General features: G+C 43.6%; 1 protein-coding gene across 3 annotated transcripts in view; it reads left to right on the top strand.

The window, feature by feature from the left end:
- Positions 1-16,758, top strand: part of LOC112222820 (metalloreductase STEAP4) — a 28,969-nt gene extending 12,211 nt beyond the window's left edge. For all 3 annotated transcript variants that reach the window (XM_024385611.1, XM_024385613.2, XM_024385612.2), the window contains 6 exons: positions 6,622-6,900; positions 6,985-7,079; positions 11,767-11,877; positions 11,971-12,013; positions 12,892-13,056; positions 16,483-16,758. In XM_024385611.1, coding sequence (XP_024241379.1) covers positions 6,622-6,900; positions 6,985-7,079; positions 11,767-11,877; positions 11,971-12,013; positions 12,892-13,056; positions 16,483-16,746 — 957 coding nt within the window. In that variant the 3' untranslated portion in view covers positions 16,747-16,758. The remainder of the gene's footprint in view (positions 1-6,621; positions 6,901-6,984; positions 7,080-11,766; positions 11,878-11,970; positions 12,014-12,891; positions 13,057-16,482) is intronic.
- Positions 16,759-17,889: the final 1,131 nt, after the last annotated feature.

Below are 17,889 nucleotides of genomic sequence, written 5' to 3'. Positions count from 1 at the left end.
CTTAGTTTTAAGATGTAATCCAGAGACAAGTGTCTTATACAACAGCCTTCTGCGTCTTCTCTTTTCGACTCCCTCAGCGTATTTGCAATCAAACGGCAGAATTTCCTTAACTTAATTTCCTTAACTCCTTAACTATCATAATTTAATTCCACCGGGCATTCCACTGATTTCAAAACTTGGTCCTCCAGAAAGTGGTGAACAACACTTTTGCAGTTTTACATGTACTACGTGATATCTTTTTTTTAACGCGTTAGAAAGGATTACCTACATAAACTGACCAGCTCATGTTATAGACAGTGTTACATGGCAACCAATCCGAATATTATATGGGCATGTCTAGCCCATCCATTATCTCAGCCAATCATGGCAAGCGGGAAGGTTCCCATCTTTTTTCCGTAGATAAATCAACTAGGCAATTCTATTCATATTTACAGATGGCATACAAGTTTGTTATTAAGGCACATGAAAGTTCACATGTTCCAGAAGGTATTTCCTCTCCTGTAAAGTAGTGACGCGCGACACACGCCTAGTGTCCTGAAATGAGTCAAATATTTAAGTGGGTTTGAAGTATTTTTCTGCATATGCTTGTGTTTTTCAATGCCAAATCCACAACTGGCATGCTCTGCCTTGATTCGGTGTTATGTAGCAACATTTGAAATTGTGTTTTTTACATTGGATAAAAACAGAGACACAGAGCTACACAATGGTATTGTCACGTTCTGACCTTTATTTCCTGTGTTTTGTATTTAGTTAGTATGGTCAGGGCGTGAGTTGGGTGGGCAGTCTATGTGTGATTTTCTCTGATTTGGGGTTTTCTATGTTTCGGCCTAGTATGGTTCTCAATCAGAGGCAGGTGTCATTAGTTGTCTCTGATTGAGAATCATACTTAGGTAGCCTGGGTTTCACTGTGTGTTTGTGGGTGATTGTTCCTGTCTCTGTCTTTGCACCAGATAGGACTGTTTAGGGTTTCACACGTTCCATGTTTATTGTTTTGTAGTGTTCATGTGTACATTTACATATTAAAAAAACCATGGACACTTACCACGCCGCTTATTGGGCCTCTGATCCATTTCGTCTCTCCTCTTCGGAAGAAGAGGAGGAAATCCCTTACAGAATCACCCACCCAACTCGGACCAAGCGGCGTGGTAAACAGCAGCGACTACAGAAGCAGCAGCAGCAACAACAGCGGCCAGCATCACAGGACTCCTGGACATGGGAGGAGATACTGAACGGAGAGGGACCCTGGGCACAGGCTGGGAAACATCGCCGTCCGAAATCAGAGCTGGAGGCAGCGAAAGCTGAGCGGCGGCGATATGAGGAGGCAGCACGGCAGTGCGACAGGTACGAGAGGCAGCCCCAAATTTTTTTTTGGGGGGGGGCAGACGAGGTGTGGTACTAAGCCAGGTAGCAGACCTGAGCTCACTCCTCGTGCTTATGATAAGCAGCGCATTACTGGTCAGGCACCGTGTTATGCGGTTAAGCGCACGGTGTCGCCAGTGCGTGTCCATAGCCCGGTGCGCTATAGGGCAGCCCCCCGAAAGTGCCATGCGAGTGTGGGCATTGAGCCAGGGCGTATGGTGCCTGCTCAGCGGGTCTGGTCGCCGGTACGCAATTTTGGTCTAGGTTATCCTGCGCCGGCTCTGCGTGCTGTGTCTCCGGGGCGCTGGGAGGGTGCAGTGCGTCCTCTGCCTGCGCTCCGCTCGTGCCGGGCAAATGTGGGAGTGGAGCCTAGGGGAGAGGTGCGTGTAGTGAGCACTAGATCTCCCGTGCTTATCCACAGCCCGGTTCAACCTGTGCCTGCACTCTGGAGGGTCCGGGCTAAAGTAGTTGTCCAGCCTGGGGAAGTGGTGCCAAGGTTGCGCACCAGAGCTCCAGTGCTCCCCCACGGCCCGGTCCTTCAGTTGCCTCCTCTTAACACCAAGCCTCCTGAAGGTCTCCCCAGCCTGGTGGTTCCTGTGGCAGCCCCACGCACCAGGCTGTCTCTCCGTCTCCTGTCCGGCGCCGCTGCCGGAGCCTCCCGCCTGTCCGGAGCCTCCCGCCTGTCCGGCGCCGCTGCCGGAGCCTCCCGCCTGTCCGGCGCCACTGCCGGAGCCTCCCGCCTGTCCGGCGCCGCTGCCGGAGCCTCCCGCCTGTCCGGAGCCTCCCGCCTGTCCGGCGCCGCTGCCGGAGCCTCCCGCCTGTCCGGCGCCGCTGCCGGAGCCTCCCGCCTGTCCGGCGCCGCTGCCGGAGCCTCCCGCCTGTCCGGCGCCGCTGCCGGAGCCTCCCGCCTGTCCGGCGCCGCTGCCGGAGCCTCCCGCCTGTCTGGAGCCTCCCGCCTGTCCGGAGCCTCCCGCCTGTCCGGCGCCGCTGCCGGAGCCTCCCGCCTGTCCGGCGCTGCGGCCGGAGTCTCCCGCCTGTCCGGCGCTGCGGCCGGAGTCTCCCGCCTGTCCCGGCGCTGCTGCCGGAGTCTCCCGCCTGTCCGGCGCTGCTGCCAGAGCCCCTCAGCCCAGAGGCGCCAGAGCCCCTCAGCCCAGAGGCGCCAGAGCCCCTCAGCCCAGAGGCGCCAGAGCCCCTCAGCCCAGAGGCGCCAGAGCCCCTCAGCCCAGAGGCGCCAGAGCCCCTCAGTCCAGAGGCGCCAGAGCTTCTGCCCCTCTGTCCAGAGCTTCTGCCCCTCTGTCCAGAGCTTCTGCCCCTCTGTCCAGAGCTTCTGCCCCTCTGTCCAGAGCTTCTGCCCCTCTGTCCAGAGCTTCTGCCCCTCTGTCCAGTGGGGTCATTGAGAGGGGTGGCCATGGTGAGAAAGCCACGGAGGCGGACAATAAGGCGGACTAAGACAATGGTGAAGTGGGGTCCGCGTCCTGCGCCAGAGCCGCCACCGCGGACAGACGCCCACCCAGACCCTCCCCTATAGGTCAAGGTTTTGCGGCCGGAGTCCGCACCTTTGGGGGGGGTACTGTCACGTTCTGACCTTTATTTCCTGTGTTTTGTATTTAGTTAGTATGGTCAGGGCGTGAGTTGGGTGGGCAGTCTATGTGTGATTTTCTATGATTTGGGGTTTTCTATGTTTCGGCCTAGTATGGTTCTCAATCAGAGGCAGGTGTCATTAGTTGTCTCTGATTGAGAATCATACTTAGGTAGCCTGGGTTTCACTGTGTGTTTGTGGGTGATTGTTCCTGTCTCTGTCTTTGCACCAGATAGGACTGTTTAGGGTTTCACACGTTCCATGTTTATTGTTTTGTAGTGTTCATGTGTACATTTACATATTAAAAAAACCATGGACACTTACCACGCCGCATATTGGTCCTCTGATCCGTTTCGCCTCTCCTCTTCGGAAGAAGAGGAGGAAATCCCTTACAGGTATATAATATATAATGCATTTGAGGAACAATGGGTAAGTAATTCTGCTTTGAAAGTTGATACACTTGTAACCTAATTTTTGAGAAATTGGCCTGTGAAGGTTTTGGTACAGACTGGAGAGCTCTAGTTGAGGTTTGCCTAGTTAAATAAATAAAATACTGGAGGACTCTTCTTTGTCTACACCCATTCAGCATCTTTCACACCCCCTTAAGCTTTAGCTCCACCAATGTATTTAAGGGTTGATCTGAGGGTTCTGTCCTAACAACAGCATTCTAATAAAATGGACACTTGCATAGTGGAATCTTTTGTGAAGACATGTAGCTAGCTAACCAACCAGGTTCAATGTTAGCTAGCTAACATTAGGCTATAACAAGCAAAGCAAATGGCTCTGAGATACGAATAATAAGATCATACATGTAACGTTAGTTAGCGAGCCAGGTCGCTAATGTTAGCTAACTAACGGTATACTTGAAATGAAAATAAATTAGAAACATGTCATTTCTGAAAAGGAAGCTAGCTATACTATCTTACCCGTGGTCTAAAATCTGAGTAGATAGCCAGAGCAAATTTACCAGCTATGTCTATCAACAGTTGTCGCAGTGACATTCTAATGAAATGGAGACTTGTGTAGTGGAGTATTTTGTTAAGGCTAGACTATCTTACCCATATAGATCATGGTTGAACGGATGCCTAAAGATGTAATTCGGAGACAAGTGTTTTCTCCATCTCCTTAGCCATCATACTTTAATTAAACTGATTTCAAACTCGGTCCTCCAGAAAGTGGACAGCAACACTTATTTTCTTATTTTTTTTATTTCACCTTTTCACCAGGTAGGCCAGTTGAGAACAAGTTCTCATTTACAACTGCGAACTGGCCAAGATAAAGCAAAGCAGTGCAACAAAAAACAGAGTGACACATAAACAAACGTAGTCAATAACACAATAGAAAAAATCTATGTACAGTGTGTGCAAATGTAGAACAGTAGGGAGGTAAGGAAATAAACAGGCCATAGAGGTGAAATAATTACAATTTAGCATTAACACTGGAGTGATAGATGTGCCGATGCTGTGCAAGCAGAGATACTGGGGTGCAAAAGAGCACGAAGATAAAAAACAATATGGGGATGAGGTAGTTGGGTGTGCTATTTACAGATTGGCTGTGGTACAGTGATCGCCTGCTCCGACAGCTGATGATTAAAGTTAGAGGAACATGAGCAGTTCTACTAAGCAATATATATTTTTTTAAAGATGGGATTACCTACACATACTAACCAGCTCAAATAGACAGAAGCGTGCAATATGGCAGTCCAATCCAAATTAATCTCTCGGCAAGTCCATCCCAATCATTATCACAGCCAATTATGGCTAGCGGGAAGGTTGCTGACTTTTTCAGTGGCTAAAACAATTAGACTGGTCATTTTAAAAATGTATTAGTATTTACAGATGGCATACATGTTGTTAAGCCTATGGGTTCCCCTACAGGAACTACACCCCCCCCGTTCAGCTGAAACAGTGGCGCATGGAATGCAAATCTACTCTTAGAAATATTTAACCTTCACACATTAACAAGCCCAATACCTTAAATGAAAGATAAACACCTTGTTCATCTACCCAGCATGTCAGATTTTTTAAATGTTTTACGGCGAAAACAGCATATATTTATGTTAGACCACCACCAAAACAAAGAAAAAACGTAGCCATTTTGTACCACAAAAGATAAAATCACAAAAGCAGGATAAAAAAAATAATTCACTAACCTCTTGAAAATCTTCATCAGATGACAGTCATATGACATGTTACACAGTACATTTATGTTTTGTTCAATAATATGCATTTTTATATCCATAAATCTCGGTTTACATTGACGGCATATTCAGAAAATTCTCAAATGTCCAGAGGAATTATAGAAAGCTACGCCAGATAACAGAAATACTCATCATAAACTTTGACTAAAGATACATGTTCTACATATAATTAAAAAGATACACTGGTTCTTAATGCAACCGCTTTGTCACATTTTTTTTTACGTTACGGAAAAAGCCTACCATGCAATAATCTGAGACGGCGCTCAGACGTAACAATATTTCTCCGCTATGTTGGAGTCAACAGAAATACAAAATCACAACATAAATATTCCCTTACCTTTGATGGTCTTCGATCAGAATGTAGTGCAAGGAGTCCTAGTTCAACAATAAATCGTTTTGTTTCATAATGTTCAATTCTAGTGTCCATGTAGCAGCATTTGCTACCACTTTCAGCTTAAATGCCCAAAAAATGACTTCTGGTCCAGAATAATTTTGCATCAAAACTTCCAAATTACATATTACAGGTCGACGAAACTGGTCAAACTAAGTGCAGAATCAATCTTCAGGATGTTATAATCATACAGATCGAATATCATTCCAACCGGGCAATCCTAGTTCATCTGGGGCTGACTGGTACAGACGAAGCACTCAAACGCATACACGCCTTCAAGCACATGGAAATCTTTGCCACACTTAGTACTTTTACTTCCCATTAGGTCAAAGTTCACAGCAAATGCTCCATTACACTTTCTACTGAATGAGGACATCTAGTGGAAGACATAGGAAGTGTTTCCAGATCCATAACTTGTTGGGAAGGGAGGGGGCGATGACGTCAAAGTTGCCCCAACTTTCAGGATTCCAAAACTAGTTTGGAAGATTGCCTGCCCTGTGAGTTCTGTTATACTCACAGACATAATTCAAACAGTTTTAGAAGCTTCAGAGTGTTTTCTATCCAATAATAATAATAATATGCATATATTAGCAATTTAGGACAGATTTTGATGCAGTTCACTATGGGCACACAATTCATCCAAAGGGGAAATACTGCCCCCTATCCTTAACAAGTTTTAAGGCACATGAAAGGTTACATGTTCCAGAAGGCATTTCTGCCAAAAAACGCATTTTGAAACAACAAAAAAAAGATGATTATGTTGAAATGGCTCTCGTGTGAAGTAGTGACCCACGACATACACCTAGTTTCCTGAAACGGGTATATTTCAGAAAAAGGCTCAGTGTCGTTATCCTCACAAAGTGGGGTATTGAAAACAGTGGCGTCAATACCTTTCTAAGATTTGTTTTATTACTTGTTAAACATATCTTTCACTGAGCACTTATTAGTATAAAATAATTTATAAAAAATTTCCGCATTTGTGGAGCACACAATGTAGCTGAGTATTTGAATGATTTATTTTATGCAGGCATTTTTGCTCATATTTATCAAGGGTGTCAATTTCAGGACCCCACTGTATGTGTATTATGTCAGGTGTATATCTGCGGGGAAAGTGTGGAGGCCAAGCAGGCGGTGATAGCGGTAGCCATCAAGCTGGGTTTCAGTGCCCTGGACCGGGGATTTCTCTCAGTGGCCCGGGAGCTGGAGGACTTCCCCCTACAGCTGTTCCCCCAGTGGAGGCTCCCCCTGCGCATCGCCATTGGCCTCAGTGCTGCCTTCTTCTTCTACCTGCTGATCAGAGACATCATCTATGCATACGTCACCCAGAGCAAAGACATCTCCTTCAGAATCATGGTCTCACTGGCCAACAAGGTACTGGCCACAGGCCCTCTGAGTGGTTGTGTTTGTGTTTCTCTGTGTGTTACCAGCTGTTCAATGTGTGTGTGTTCTCCCCAGGTGTGTCCCATCGTGTCTCTGATCATGCTGTCTCTCTGTTACCTGCCTGGTGTCCTGGCTTCCTTCCTGCAGCTCTACAGAGGCACCAAGTACAGGTCAGACCTTTGTGTGTATGTGAGTGTGGTTGCATACATGTATGTTTAATCAATGTTCTGTACGTACAGTTGAAGTCAGAAGTTTACATGCACTTAGGTTGGAGTCATTAAAACTCGTTTTTCAACCACTCAACAAATTTCTAGTAAACAATCTATAGTTTTGGCAAGTCGGTTAGGACATCTACTTTGTGTATTACAAGTAATTTTTCCAACAATTGTTAACAGACAGATTATTTCACTGTATCACAATTCCAGTGAGTCAGAAGTTTACATATACTTCATTGTGCAATGATTGTGCCTTTAAAACTTCTTGTGACGAGCAATCCCGGATCCGGGAGCGTAATCATAGCCTCAAACGAATTAGCATAACGCAGCGGACATAAATACCACTAGAAAATGTTCCTATTCATGAAAATCACAAATAAAATATATTGAGACACAGCTTAGCCTTTTTTTAATCACACTGTCATCTCAGATTTTTCAAAATATGCTTTACAGCCAACGCTAGACAAGTATTTGTGTAAGTTTATCATGGCATAATGCTATGCTAGGCTCTGCTGGCAGCAGGCAACATTTTCACAAATAAGAAAAGCAATCAAATTAAATCATTTACCTTTGAAGAACTTCGGATGTTTTCACTCAGGAGACTCCCAGTTAGATAGCAAATGTTCCTTTTTTCCAAAAAGAATATTTTTGTAGGCGAAATAGCTCCTGTTTGTTCATCATGCTTGGGCTGAGAAATCAACCTGAAAATGCTATCACTACAACGCCAAACTTTTTTCCAAATTAGCTCCATAATATTGACAGAAACATGGCAAACGCTGTTTAGAATCAATCCTCAAGGTGTTTTTAACATATATATTCGATAATATATCCGTTGAGGCAATTGGTTTCTCATAAGAAGCGATTGGAAAAATGGCTACCTCAGTATTTTACGCAATATTTTCTGCGGGAGACATCAGGTGACCACTTGTTAAATGTGGTCCCTTATGGCTATTCTTCAACAGAAATGCGTAAAAAGACCTCACAATGCTGTAAACACCCTGGAGAATACGTCGAAAACGTAAGCTCATTCGTAGCTCATTCACAGCCATATAAGGAGTCATTGGCAAGAGGTGGTTTCAAAAAATGCGGCACTTCCTGATTGGATTTTTATCAGGGTTTCGCCTGTAGCATCAGTTCTGTTGCACTCACAGACATTATCTTTGCAGTTCTGGAAACGTCAGAGTGTTTTCTATCCAAAGGTGTCAATTATATGCATAGTCGATGACAAAATATCTTGTTTAAAACGGGAACGTTTTTCATCCCAAAATTAAAATATTGCCCCCTAGTCGTAAAAAAATTATGACAGAAAATGTCATGGCTTTAGAAGCTTCAGATAGGCTAATTGACATCATTTGAGTCAATCGGAGGTGTACCTGTGGATGTATTTCAAGGCCTACCTTCAAACTCAGTGCCTCTTTGCTTGACATCATGGGAAAAATCAAAAGAAATCAGCCAAGACCACAGAAAAAAATTGTAGACCTCCACAAGTCTGGTTCACCCTTGGGAGCAATTTCCAAATGCCTGAAGGTACCACATTCATCTGTACAAACAATAGTACGCAAGTATAAACACCATGGGACCAGGCAGCTGTCATACCGCTCAAGACGCGTTCTGTCTCCTAGAGATGACCGTACTTTGGTGTGAAAAGTGCAAATCAATCCCAGAACAACAGCAAAGGACCTTGTGAAGATGCTGGAGGAAACAGGTACAAAAGTATCCACAGTAAAATGAGTCCTATATCGATATAGCCTGAAAGGCCGCTCAGCAAGGAAGAAGCCACTGCTCCAAAACCGCCATAAAAAAAGCCAGACTACGGTTTGCAACTGCACAAGGGGACAAAGATTGTATTTTTTGGAGAAATGTCCTCTGGTCTGATGAAACGAAAATAGAACTGTTTGGCCGTAATGACCATCGTTATGTTTGGAGGAAAAAGGGGGACGCTTGCAAACCGAAGAACACCACCCCAACCGTGAAGCACAGGGGTGGCAGCATCATGTTGTGCGGGGTTTTTGCTGCAGGAGAGACTGGTGCACTTCACAAAATAGCTGGCATCATGAAGAAGGAAAATGATGTGGATATATTGAAGCAACATCTCAAGACATCAGTCAGGAAGTTAAAGCTTGGTCGCAAATGGGTCTTCCAAATGGACAATGACCCCAAGCATACTTCCAAAGTTGTGGCAAAATGGCTTAAGGACAACAACGTCAAGGTATTGGAGTGGCCATCACAAAGCCCTGAACTCAATCCTATAGAACATTTGTGGGCAGAACTGAAAAAGCATGCCTTACAAACCTGACTCAGTTACACCAGCTCTGTCAGGGAGAGTGGGCCAAAATTCACCCAACGTATTGTGGGAAGCTTGTGGAAGGCTACCCGAAACATTTGACCAGAGTTAAACAATTTAAAGGCAATGCTACCAAATACTAATTGAGCGTATGTAAACTGACGCATTGGGAATGTGATGAAAGAAATAAAGTGTAAATAAATCCTTCTCTCTACTGTTATTCTGACGTTCCTAAAATAAAGTGGTGATCTTAACTGACCTAAAACAGGGAATGTTTACTAGGATTAAATGTCAGGAATTGTGAAAAACGGAGTTTAAATGTATTTGGCTCAGGTGTATGTAAACTTCCGACTTCAACTGTATGTACACTACATGACCAAAAGTATGTGGAAACCAGCTTGACGAACATCTCATTCCAAAATCATGGGCATTAATATGGACTTGGTCCCCCTTATGCTATTTTAACAGCCTCCAATCTTCTGGAAAGGCTTTCCATTAGATGTTGGAACATTGCTGCAGGGGCTTGCTTCCATTCAGCCACAAGAGCATTAGTGAGGTTGGGCTCTGATGTTGGGCGATTAGATCTGGCTAGCAGTCGGAGTTCCCATTTATCCCAAAGGTGTTCCATGGGGTTAAGACCAGGGCCCTTTGCAGGCCAGTCAAGAACTTCCACACCAATCTTGACAAACCATTTTTGAATGGACCTCGCTTTGTGCACTGGGGCATTGTCATGCTGAAACAGCAAAGGGCCTTCCCCAAACTGTTGCCACAGTGAGTGTTGCAACCGAGGACAGACGGGCTTTACGCACAACGCGCTTCAGCACTCGGCAGTCCCGATCTGTGAGCTTGTGTGGTCTACCACATCGTGGCGAAGCCATTGTTGTTCCTAGACATTTCCACTTCACAATAACAGCACTTAAAGTTGAGCAGGGTAGCTCTAGCAAGGCAGACATTTTATGAACTGACTTGTTGGAAATGTTGCATCTTATGATGTGCCACGTTGAAAGTCACTGAGATCTTCAGTAAGGCCATTCTACTGTCAATGTTTGTCTACATAGATTGCATAGCTGTGTGCTCGATTTTATACACCTGTCAGCAAAGGGTGTGTCTGAAATAGCCAAATCCACTAATTTGAAGTGGTGTCCACATACACTACCTGCCAAATGTTTTTAAACACCTACTCATTCAAGGGTTTTTCTTTATTTTTTGCTATTTTCTACATTGTAGAATAATAGTGAAGACATCAAACTATGAAGTAACACATATGGAATAATGTAGTAACCAAAAAACTGTTAAACAAATCAAAATGTATTTTATATTTGAGATTTGAGCTGTTGACAGCTTTGCACACTCTTGGAATTCTCTCTTAGAATGCTTTTTCAACAGTCTTGAAGGAGTTCCCACATATCCTGAACACTTGTTGGCTCCTTATCCTTCACACTGCGGTCCAACTCAGACCAAACTATCTCAATTTGGTTGTGGTCGAGGGATTGTGGAGGCCAAGTCATCTGAGACAGGACTCCATCACTCTCATTCTTGGTAAAATAGCCCTTACACAGCCTGGAGGTGTGTTGGGTCATTGTCCTGCTCCTTTGCACCCCAGTATCTCTACTTGCACATTCATCTTCTGCACATCTATCACTCCAGTGTTTAATTGCTAAATTATAATTACTTCATTATGGCCTATTTATTGCCTTACCTCCCTAATCCTACCTCATTTGCACACACTGTATATAGATTTTTTTTCTTCCCTATTGTGTTTTTGACTGTACATTTGTTTATTCCATGTGTAACTCTGTGTTGTTTCTGTCGCACTGCTTTGTTTTATCTTGGCCAGGTCGCAGTTGTAAATGAGAACTTGTTCTCAACTGGCCTACCTGGTTAAATAAAGGTGAAAATTAAAATTTAAAAAAATGATAGTCCCACTAAACCCATACCAGATGGGATGGTGTATCGCTGCAGAATGCTGTGGTAGCCATGTTTGTTAAGTGTGCCATGAATTCTAAATAATTTGCAGACAGTGTCACCAGCAAAACACCCCCACACTATATCACCTCCTCCTCCATGCTTTACGGTGAGAAACACACATGCATTCCAGGTGACTACCTCATGAAGCTGGTTGAGAAATGCCAAGTGTGCAAAGCTGTCATCAAGGCAAAGGGTGGTTATTTGAAAATGCATTCAAAACTTTTTGGCTATGACATGAATCCATATGTGTTATTTCATAGTTTTGATGTCTTCACTATTATTCTACAATGTAGAAAATAGTCATAATGAAAAACCCTTGAATGAGTGTACTTTTGTATATATGTACTGTATTTATGTTGATTATTAGTGTTTATGTATGTTTAACATCAGGCGCTTCCCTGATTGGCTGGACCGCTGGATGCTGTGCAGGAAACAGCTGGGTCTTCTGGCACTGGGGTTCGCCTTTCTGCACGTGCTCTATACACTGATCATACCCATACGGTCAGTGGAACACACACACACACACACACACACACACAGTGAAATGTGTCTTCCATTGGATTTTAGTAAAGAAAGTATTGATTTTCTTCCCAGGTACTATGTGTGGTTCAAGGCCACTGAACGCACTGTCTCTATGGTAAGAACACCTACTTAGCTTTAAGGCCAAATTAAACTCTTTCAAAACAGTGAACATTGGATAGGCAAAATTGGGTACAGATTTAAGACCTTAATTTGAACACTGTTGACGCTGAGAATTTTCCTGCGCTGCAGCATTTATATAACCATGTATTAGTGTGAATTTATTTTAAAGAGATACTCTGGAACTTTTGTATACTTTTTGGCCAGTAGTTCTGAAAGCAGCACTCACGAGCCAAAAGTGGTGAAAACGAGTACTACGTGACACCAAGTCCTTGCTTTCTCTGTATCTGCTGTGGCCACTGAGCTGTTGGGCCAGCCCTGCAACCTCATTGGTTAATGCTGGGCGGGCCTCTTGCTAGCTGTCACTCAAATGTGAGGGGCTGAAGCTCTTTTGCTCGAACTCAAATTGCTAAGTGGCTGGCCCATATGGGGGAAATGTAGGGGAAATGGCGATGCACAGCTTCAAGAAAACGGTCACTTTTCAAGTATTTCATGAATAATTGAGGTACGAAAGTAATTCTGCTCATAGAAAATGAATGTATGAACTTCATATTGAGACATCTAGCCTAAAACCGGAGGTTTAAAAAATATTTGCTTCGTTGCCATGGAACTGGAGCATGTCTTAACAGTGTTGCCCTTTTCAGGTAGCCTAATTTTGGCCAGCTAATAGCCTAACCACCAATCAAGTAACATTACATTGGCAGAAAAGTGGGAACGGAGTAAATGTTTGAATGCTGTTGCTGCAGGATTATTTTTCTGAGACAATTCTGGTCATATTAAGATCCTACATCTGTACATTGGACACACACCTACAGTATATAGCAATATTCAGGCACTAGTTTTGATTATAAACACGCCTCTCTCTCTCTCTTTCAGATCAGAGAGAACAGGACCACTCAGTTTGATATGACGACGGCCTGGCGTGGTGACTCCTACTTATCCCTGGGAATTCTGGGATTTGGCCTGTACGTCCTGTTAGGAATCACATCTCTTCCCTCTGTCAGTAACGCTCTCAGCTGGAGGGAGTTCAGCTTCATACAGGTGGGATCACCAGGACTGGTCACACTGAATGTTTAGGCCAGACACACTTGTGAGGCACTCATTTTCTGCCCATTTTTACTAGCAGTGGGGGAATAAAATCGATACAGTCATACAGTGGGGGAAAAAAGTATTTAGTCAGCCACCAATTGTGTAAGTTCTCCCACTTAAAAAGATGAGAGAGGCTTGTAATTTTCATCATAGGTACACTTCAACTATGACAGACAAAATGAGAAAAAAAATCCAGAAAATCACATTGTAGGATATTTAATGAATTTATTTGCAAATTATGGTAGAAAATAAGTATTTGGTCAACAACATTTATCTCAATACTTTGTTGTATACCCTTTGTTGGCAATGACAGAGGTCAAACGTTTTCTGTAAGTCTTCAAGGTTTTCACACACTGTTGCTGGTATTTTGGCCCATTCCTCCTTTCAGATCTCCTATAGAGCAGTGATGTTTTGGGGCTGTTGCTGGGCAACACGGACTTTCAACTCCCTCCAAAGATTTTCTATTGGGTTGAGGTCTGGAAACTGGCTAGGCCACTTCAGGACCTTGAAATGCTTCTCACGAAGCCACTCCTTCGTTTCCCGGGCGGTGTGTTTGGGATCATTGTCATGCTGAAAGACCCAGCCACATTTCATCTTCAATGCCCTTGCTGATGGAAGGAGTATTTCACTCAAAATCTCACGATACATGGCCCCATTCATTCTTTCCTTTACACGGATCAGTCGTCCTGGTCCTTTTGCAGAAAAACAGCCCCAAAGCATGATGTTTCCACCCCCATGCTTCACAGTACGTATGGTGTTCTTTGGATGCAACTCAGCATTCTTTGTCCTCCAAACACAACGAGTTGAGTTTTTACCAAAATGTTATATTTTGGTTTCATCTGACCATATGACATTCTCCCAATCTTCTTCTGGATCATCCAAATGCTCTCTAGCAAACTTCAGACGGGCCTGGACATGTATTGGCTTAAGCAGGGGGACACGTCTGGCACTGCAGGATTTGAGTCCCTGGCGGCGTATTGTGTTACTGATGGTAGGCTTTGTTACTTTGGTCTCAGCTCTCTGCTGGTCATTCACTAGATCCCCCCCGTGTGGTTCTAGGATTTTTGCTCACCGTTCTTGTGATCATTTTGACCCCACGGGGTGAGATCTTGCGTGGAGCCCCAGATCGAGGGAGATTATCAGTGGTCTTGTATGTCTTCAATTTCCTAATAATTGCTCCCACAGTTGATTTCTTCAAACCAAGCTGCTTACCTATTGCAGATACAGTTTTCCCAGCCTGGTGCAGGTCTACAATTTTATTTCTGGTGTCCTTTGACAGCTCTTTGGTCTTGGCCATAGTGGAGTTTGGCGTGTGACTGTTTGAGGTTGTGGACAGGTGTGTTTTATACTGATAACAAGTTCAAACAGGTGCCATTGATACAGGTAAAGAGTGGAGGACAGAGGAGCTTCTTAAAGAAGAAGTTACAGGTCTGTGAGAGCCAGAAATCTTGCTTGTTTGTAGGTGAACAAATACTTATTTTCCACCATAATTTGCAAATCCGTTCATAAAAAATCCTACGATGTGATTTTCTGGATTTTTTTTCTCATTTTGTCTGTCATAGTTGAAGTGTACCTATGATGAATTACAGGCCTCATCTTTTTAAGTGGGAGAACTTGCACAATTGGTGGCTGACTAAATACTTTTTTGTCCCACTGTATATCACAATATTTTGGACAATATTATGTTGATAATTTGACTCCAAGTATCGATTTGCCTAGGTAGTGTTAGCTAGCGCTAGTCGGCTGTACCTCTGGTATTTTTCATCCTATAGTTTGTTCTCCATCTTCTTTTGAAATAGTGAGACAATGTTTTCTTATTTCCATGACTGATAAAAAACTATTTCTCATGCTCGCTCTTGTCTTTCTGCAGCAGACATATAATGAACAATATGTTTGGAACATCAAATCGCAATAAAATCTAAGTATCGAATCACAATAGTTATAAAATTGTGAAAATTGTAATACATACCGTATCGCACCTAAGTATTGTGATAATGTTGTATCATGAGGTCCCTGGCAATTCCCAGCCCTAATTTGTACACTTACCCCTTTCAGTATTTCCCCTATTAGCTTATTCATGCGGGGTGCAGAGCCAACATCCAGGCCAGAATGCAATAAAACTCCAGGAAAGTAATCTAATTTTCAGCAGACAAGCCAGAGGTTATGTGCTGGGGATATGAAGCTGTATTCCCATCACTACAGGGAACACACACACTCATTCATAATGTAACTGGGTCACGAGAAACTCCGGCTCATTCTCTAATTCATTAATTTCCCTCAAATTGAAGCAGTGATTTAAATGTTAAGTTATTCATCAAATGTAATTTAGGAAGAATATATTAGAACAGGCCAGGAGAATTCACGTGTGTGCGCTCGCAGGGGCGGCATGCACCCCAAAACATTTGAAAGGGCAGAAGATGCGTGAGGATAGCTGGGTGACGGCTAGGCCCCGCATCCGGACGTTGGAGCATTTTGGGTTTGTCAAACACCTGAAGCAGCCTTTTTGTGATAAAGTGCGTTTCGGTAGGAGTCAGGCGCAGGAGAGCAGGGATTTTTCTTTGAGAAGCGTGTTTAATGTAGAGATCTGTACACATAGTCCACCAATACAAAATTGGCCCAGATGAATGTCCAAACAACGCGCTCGAAGGAAAACAAACTCATGTAGGAACAACCACAGTGCCGACACTACATACATATACATCAATGCGAAAACAATAAACCGCATAGAATACTGAACACGAATACTCACAAGCTTAATCCTGCACGAATTACGGCAGGTAACAGGTGCCCTATATACCCACAGAAATCAAAGCAATTGAAACCAGGTGTGAAAAGGAACACAGACAAAACAACCAGAAAAAGAAAAAGGGATCGGTAGCGGCTAGTAAACCGGCTACGGTAGAAGTCGTGACACTTTTCCTGTAATCTAGAGCCATAATCATTATGCTTAATTCCAGGGGTCCTCCTGACTGGTGGTTCTTTTTTTAAAGAAACAAAATATTCTTCTCTGCATCTATGCTAAAATTTGGGTAAAAGCTTGAAAGGAATGTGAGTCTTATTCAGTACATTTAGTAATGCTTGCTTTTTTCAAGTCTACCAACCTTGCCAGCAGGCATGCCAGCTAAGATAGCTAGCGACTTTAACTTGATAGATAGCCGGAAATGGCTTCTTCGCAGCTAGGGAGGGGAAACTTTCCAAAATGAAAACAATTGGAAATTAGCTAGTTTGATTGGCAATAGACTAAAATGTAAACAAAGTTTAATTTATCATGGGAGGTCAAAAGGGCAGGTGCTCAAGCTCCCTTAGACCTATGTCTGTGCACGTACCTGGCGCGTGTGTGTGGTTCATGTGTTTATGTGTTCTTTTCTCCCCCACCAGTCCAAGCTGGGTCACCTGACTCTGCTGTTGTGTACGGCGCACACCTACCTGTACGGCTGGAACAGATTCCTGAGTTCCTCCACCTACAAGTGGTACACCCCACCGGGCTACATGCTGTGTCTGGTGCTTCCCTCTGTGGTGCTGCTACTCAAGCTGCTGCTCATAACCCCCTGTGTGGACCGAACAATCACCCGCATACGACAGGGCTGGGAGAGGGGGGCAGATCAGAGGAACCCTAAAGACAGCCAACCACTGATACCTTAGACGACACACACACAGACACACACAAAATAACACCCTCAGTGTGATGACAGATTTGTCTTTGAGGCATGAACTCTAATTTCTTTGCTATTGTACCCTCAGAGGTTGGCTACCATTCAATCATTGTTTGCCATGTTTCTGGGATCAAAAACCAACAATAACATTTAATTGATATGCAGTCGTATTTATTTTTATATTACACTGTAAACATTGTAGCATTTTAATACATATATTTTCAACAGTACACAAACCAGACACTAGTTTTCACTGGTGAAAGCTCTCTCATATTCTCTCTTACTGTACATCCTCTCTCTTCTTTGACTGACTGTACAGTTATCCCCAGATGAAAACACAGGTTTCAGAGACATATAAACGTTTTTAAATGTATATTTTGTGTCTGTCTCATACATCTCCAGGGGCAGGTCAGACACATAAAAACACATCTATCAGTGTGATCCTCTCTGGGGTAGAGTGCTATTATTTCCTCCAGAAAACAGACTCTCTGAATCCCAGCAACAGGCTTCCCTTTCATCACTAGATAGACAGAGTGGCCCACAGTGTCTTCTGTTATGGGGAGCACTTCCATTTGTGGTGGATATAGCTGGCTGTTTGTGTACAGTGTCTTGCAAAGGTATTCATCCCCTTTGGCGTTTTTCCTATTTGTTGAATTACTACCTGTAATTTCAATAGATTATTTTTAGATTTCATGTAATTGACATACCCAACCAAAATAGTCCAATTTGGTGAAGTGAAAAAAATAACTTGTTTAAAACTTAGGGCTAAATCCCGTTAACGGGATCGATATGACAACAGCCAGTGAAAGTGCAGGGCGCCAAATTCAAAACAAAAATCTCATTAAAATTCCTCAAGCATACAAGTATTTTACACCAAAAAAGATACAATTCTCGTTAATCCAGCCACAGTGTCTGATTTCAAAAAGGCTTTACAGTGAAAGCACCACAAACGATTATGTAAGGGAATACCCCCCTGAAGTGGACAAAAATGAATGGGAAGTCATTGGCATCGGACAAACCATATACACATTGGCCAATACCACCCAATTCGGCGTTGATTCATGCAAAGTGTATTGCAACTGCCATATGGCGATTGCCAATTGTAACACTTTAAAAATTCAACAGGTGGCGA

The sequence above is a fragment of the Oncorhynchus tshawytscha genome, linkage group LG23 (genome assembly GCF_018296145.1).
Source record: "Oncorhynchus tshawytscha isolate Ot180627B linkage group LG23, Otsh_v2.0, whole genome shotgun sequence".
In the NCBI taxonomy this organism is placed as follows: domain Eukaryota; kingdom Metazoa; phylum Chordata; class Actinopteri; order Salmoniformes; family Salmonidae; genus Oncorhynchus; species Oncorhynchus tshawytscha.
Note: the sequence above shows the minus strand (reverse complement) of the source record. Positions and strands in the feature narration are given on the sequence as shown.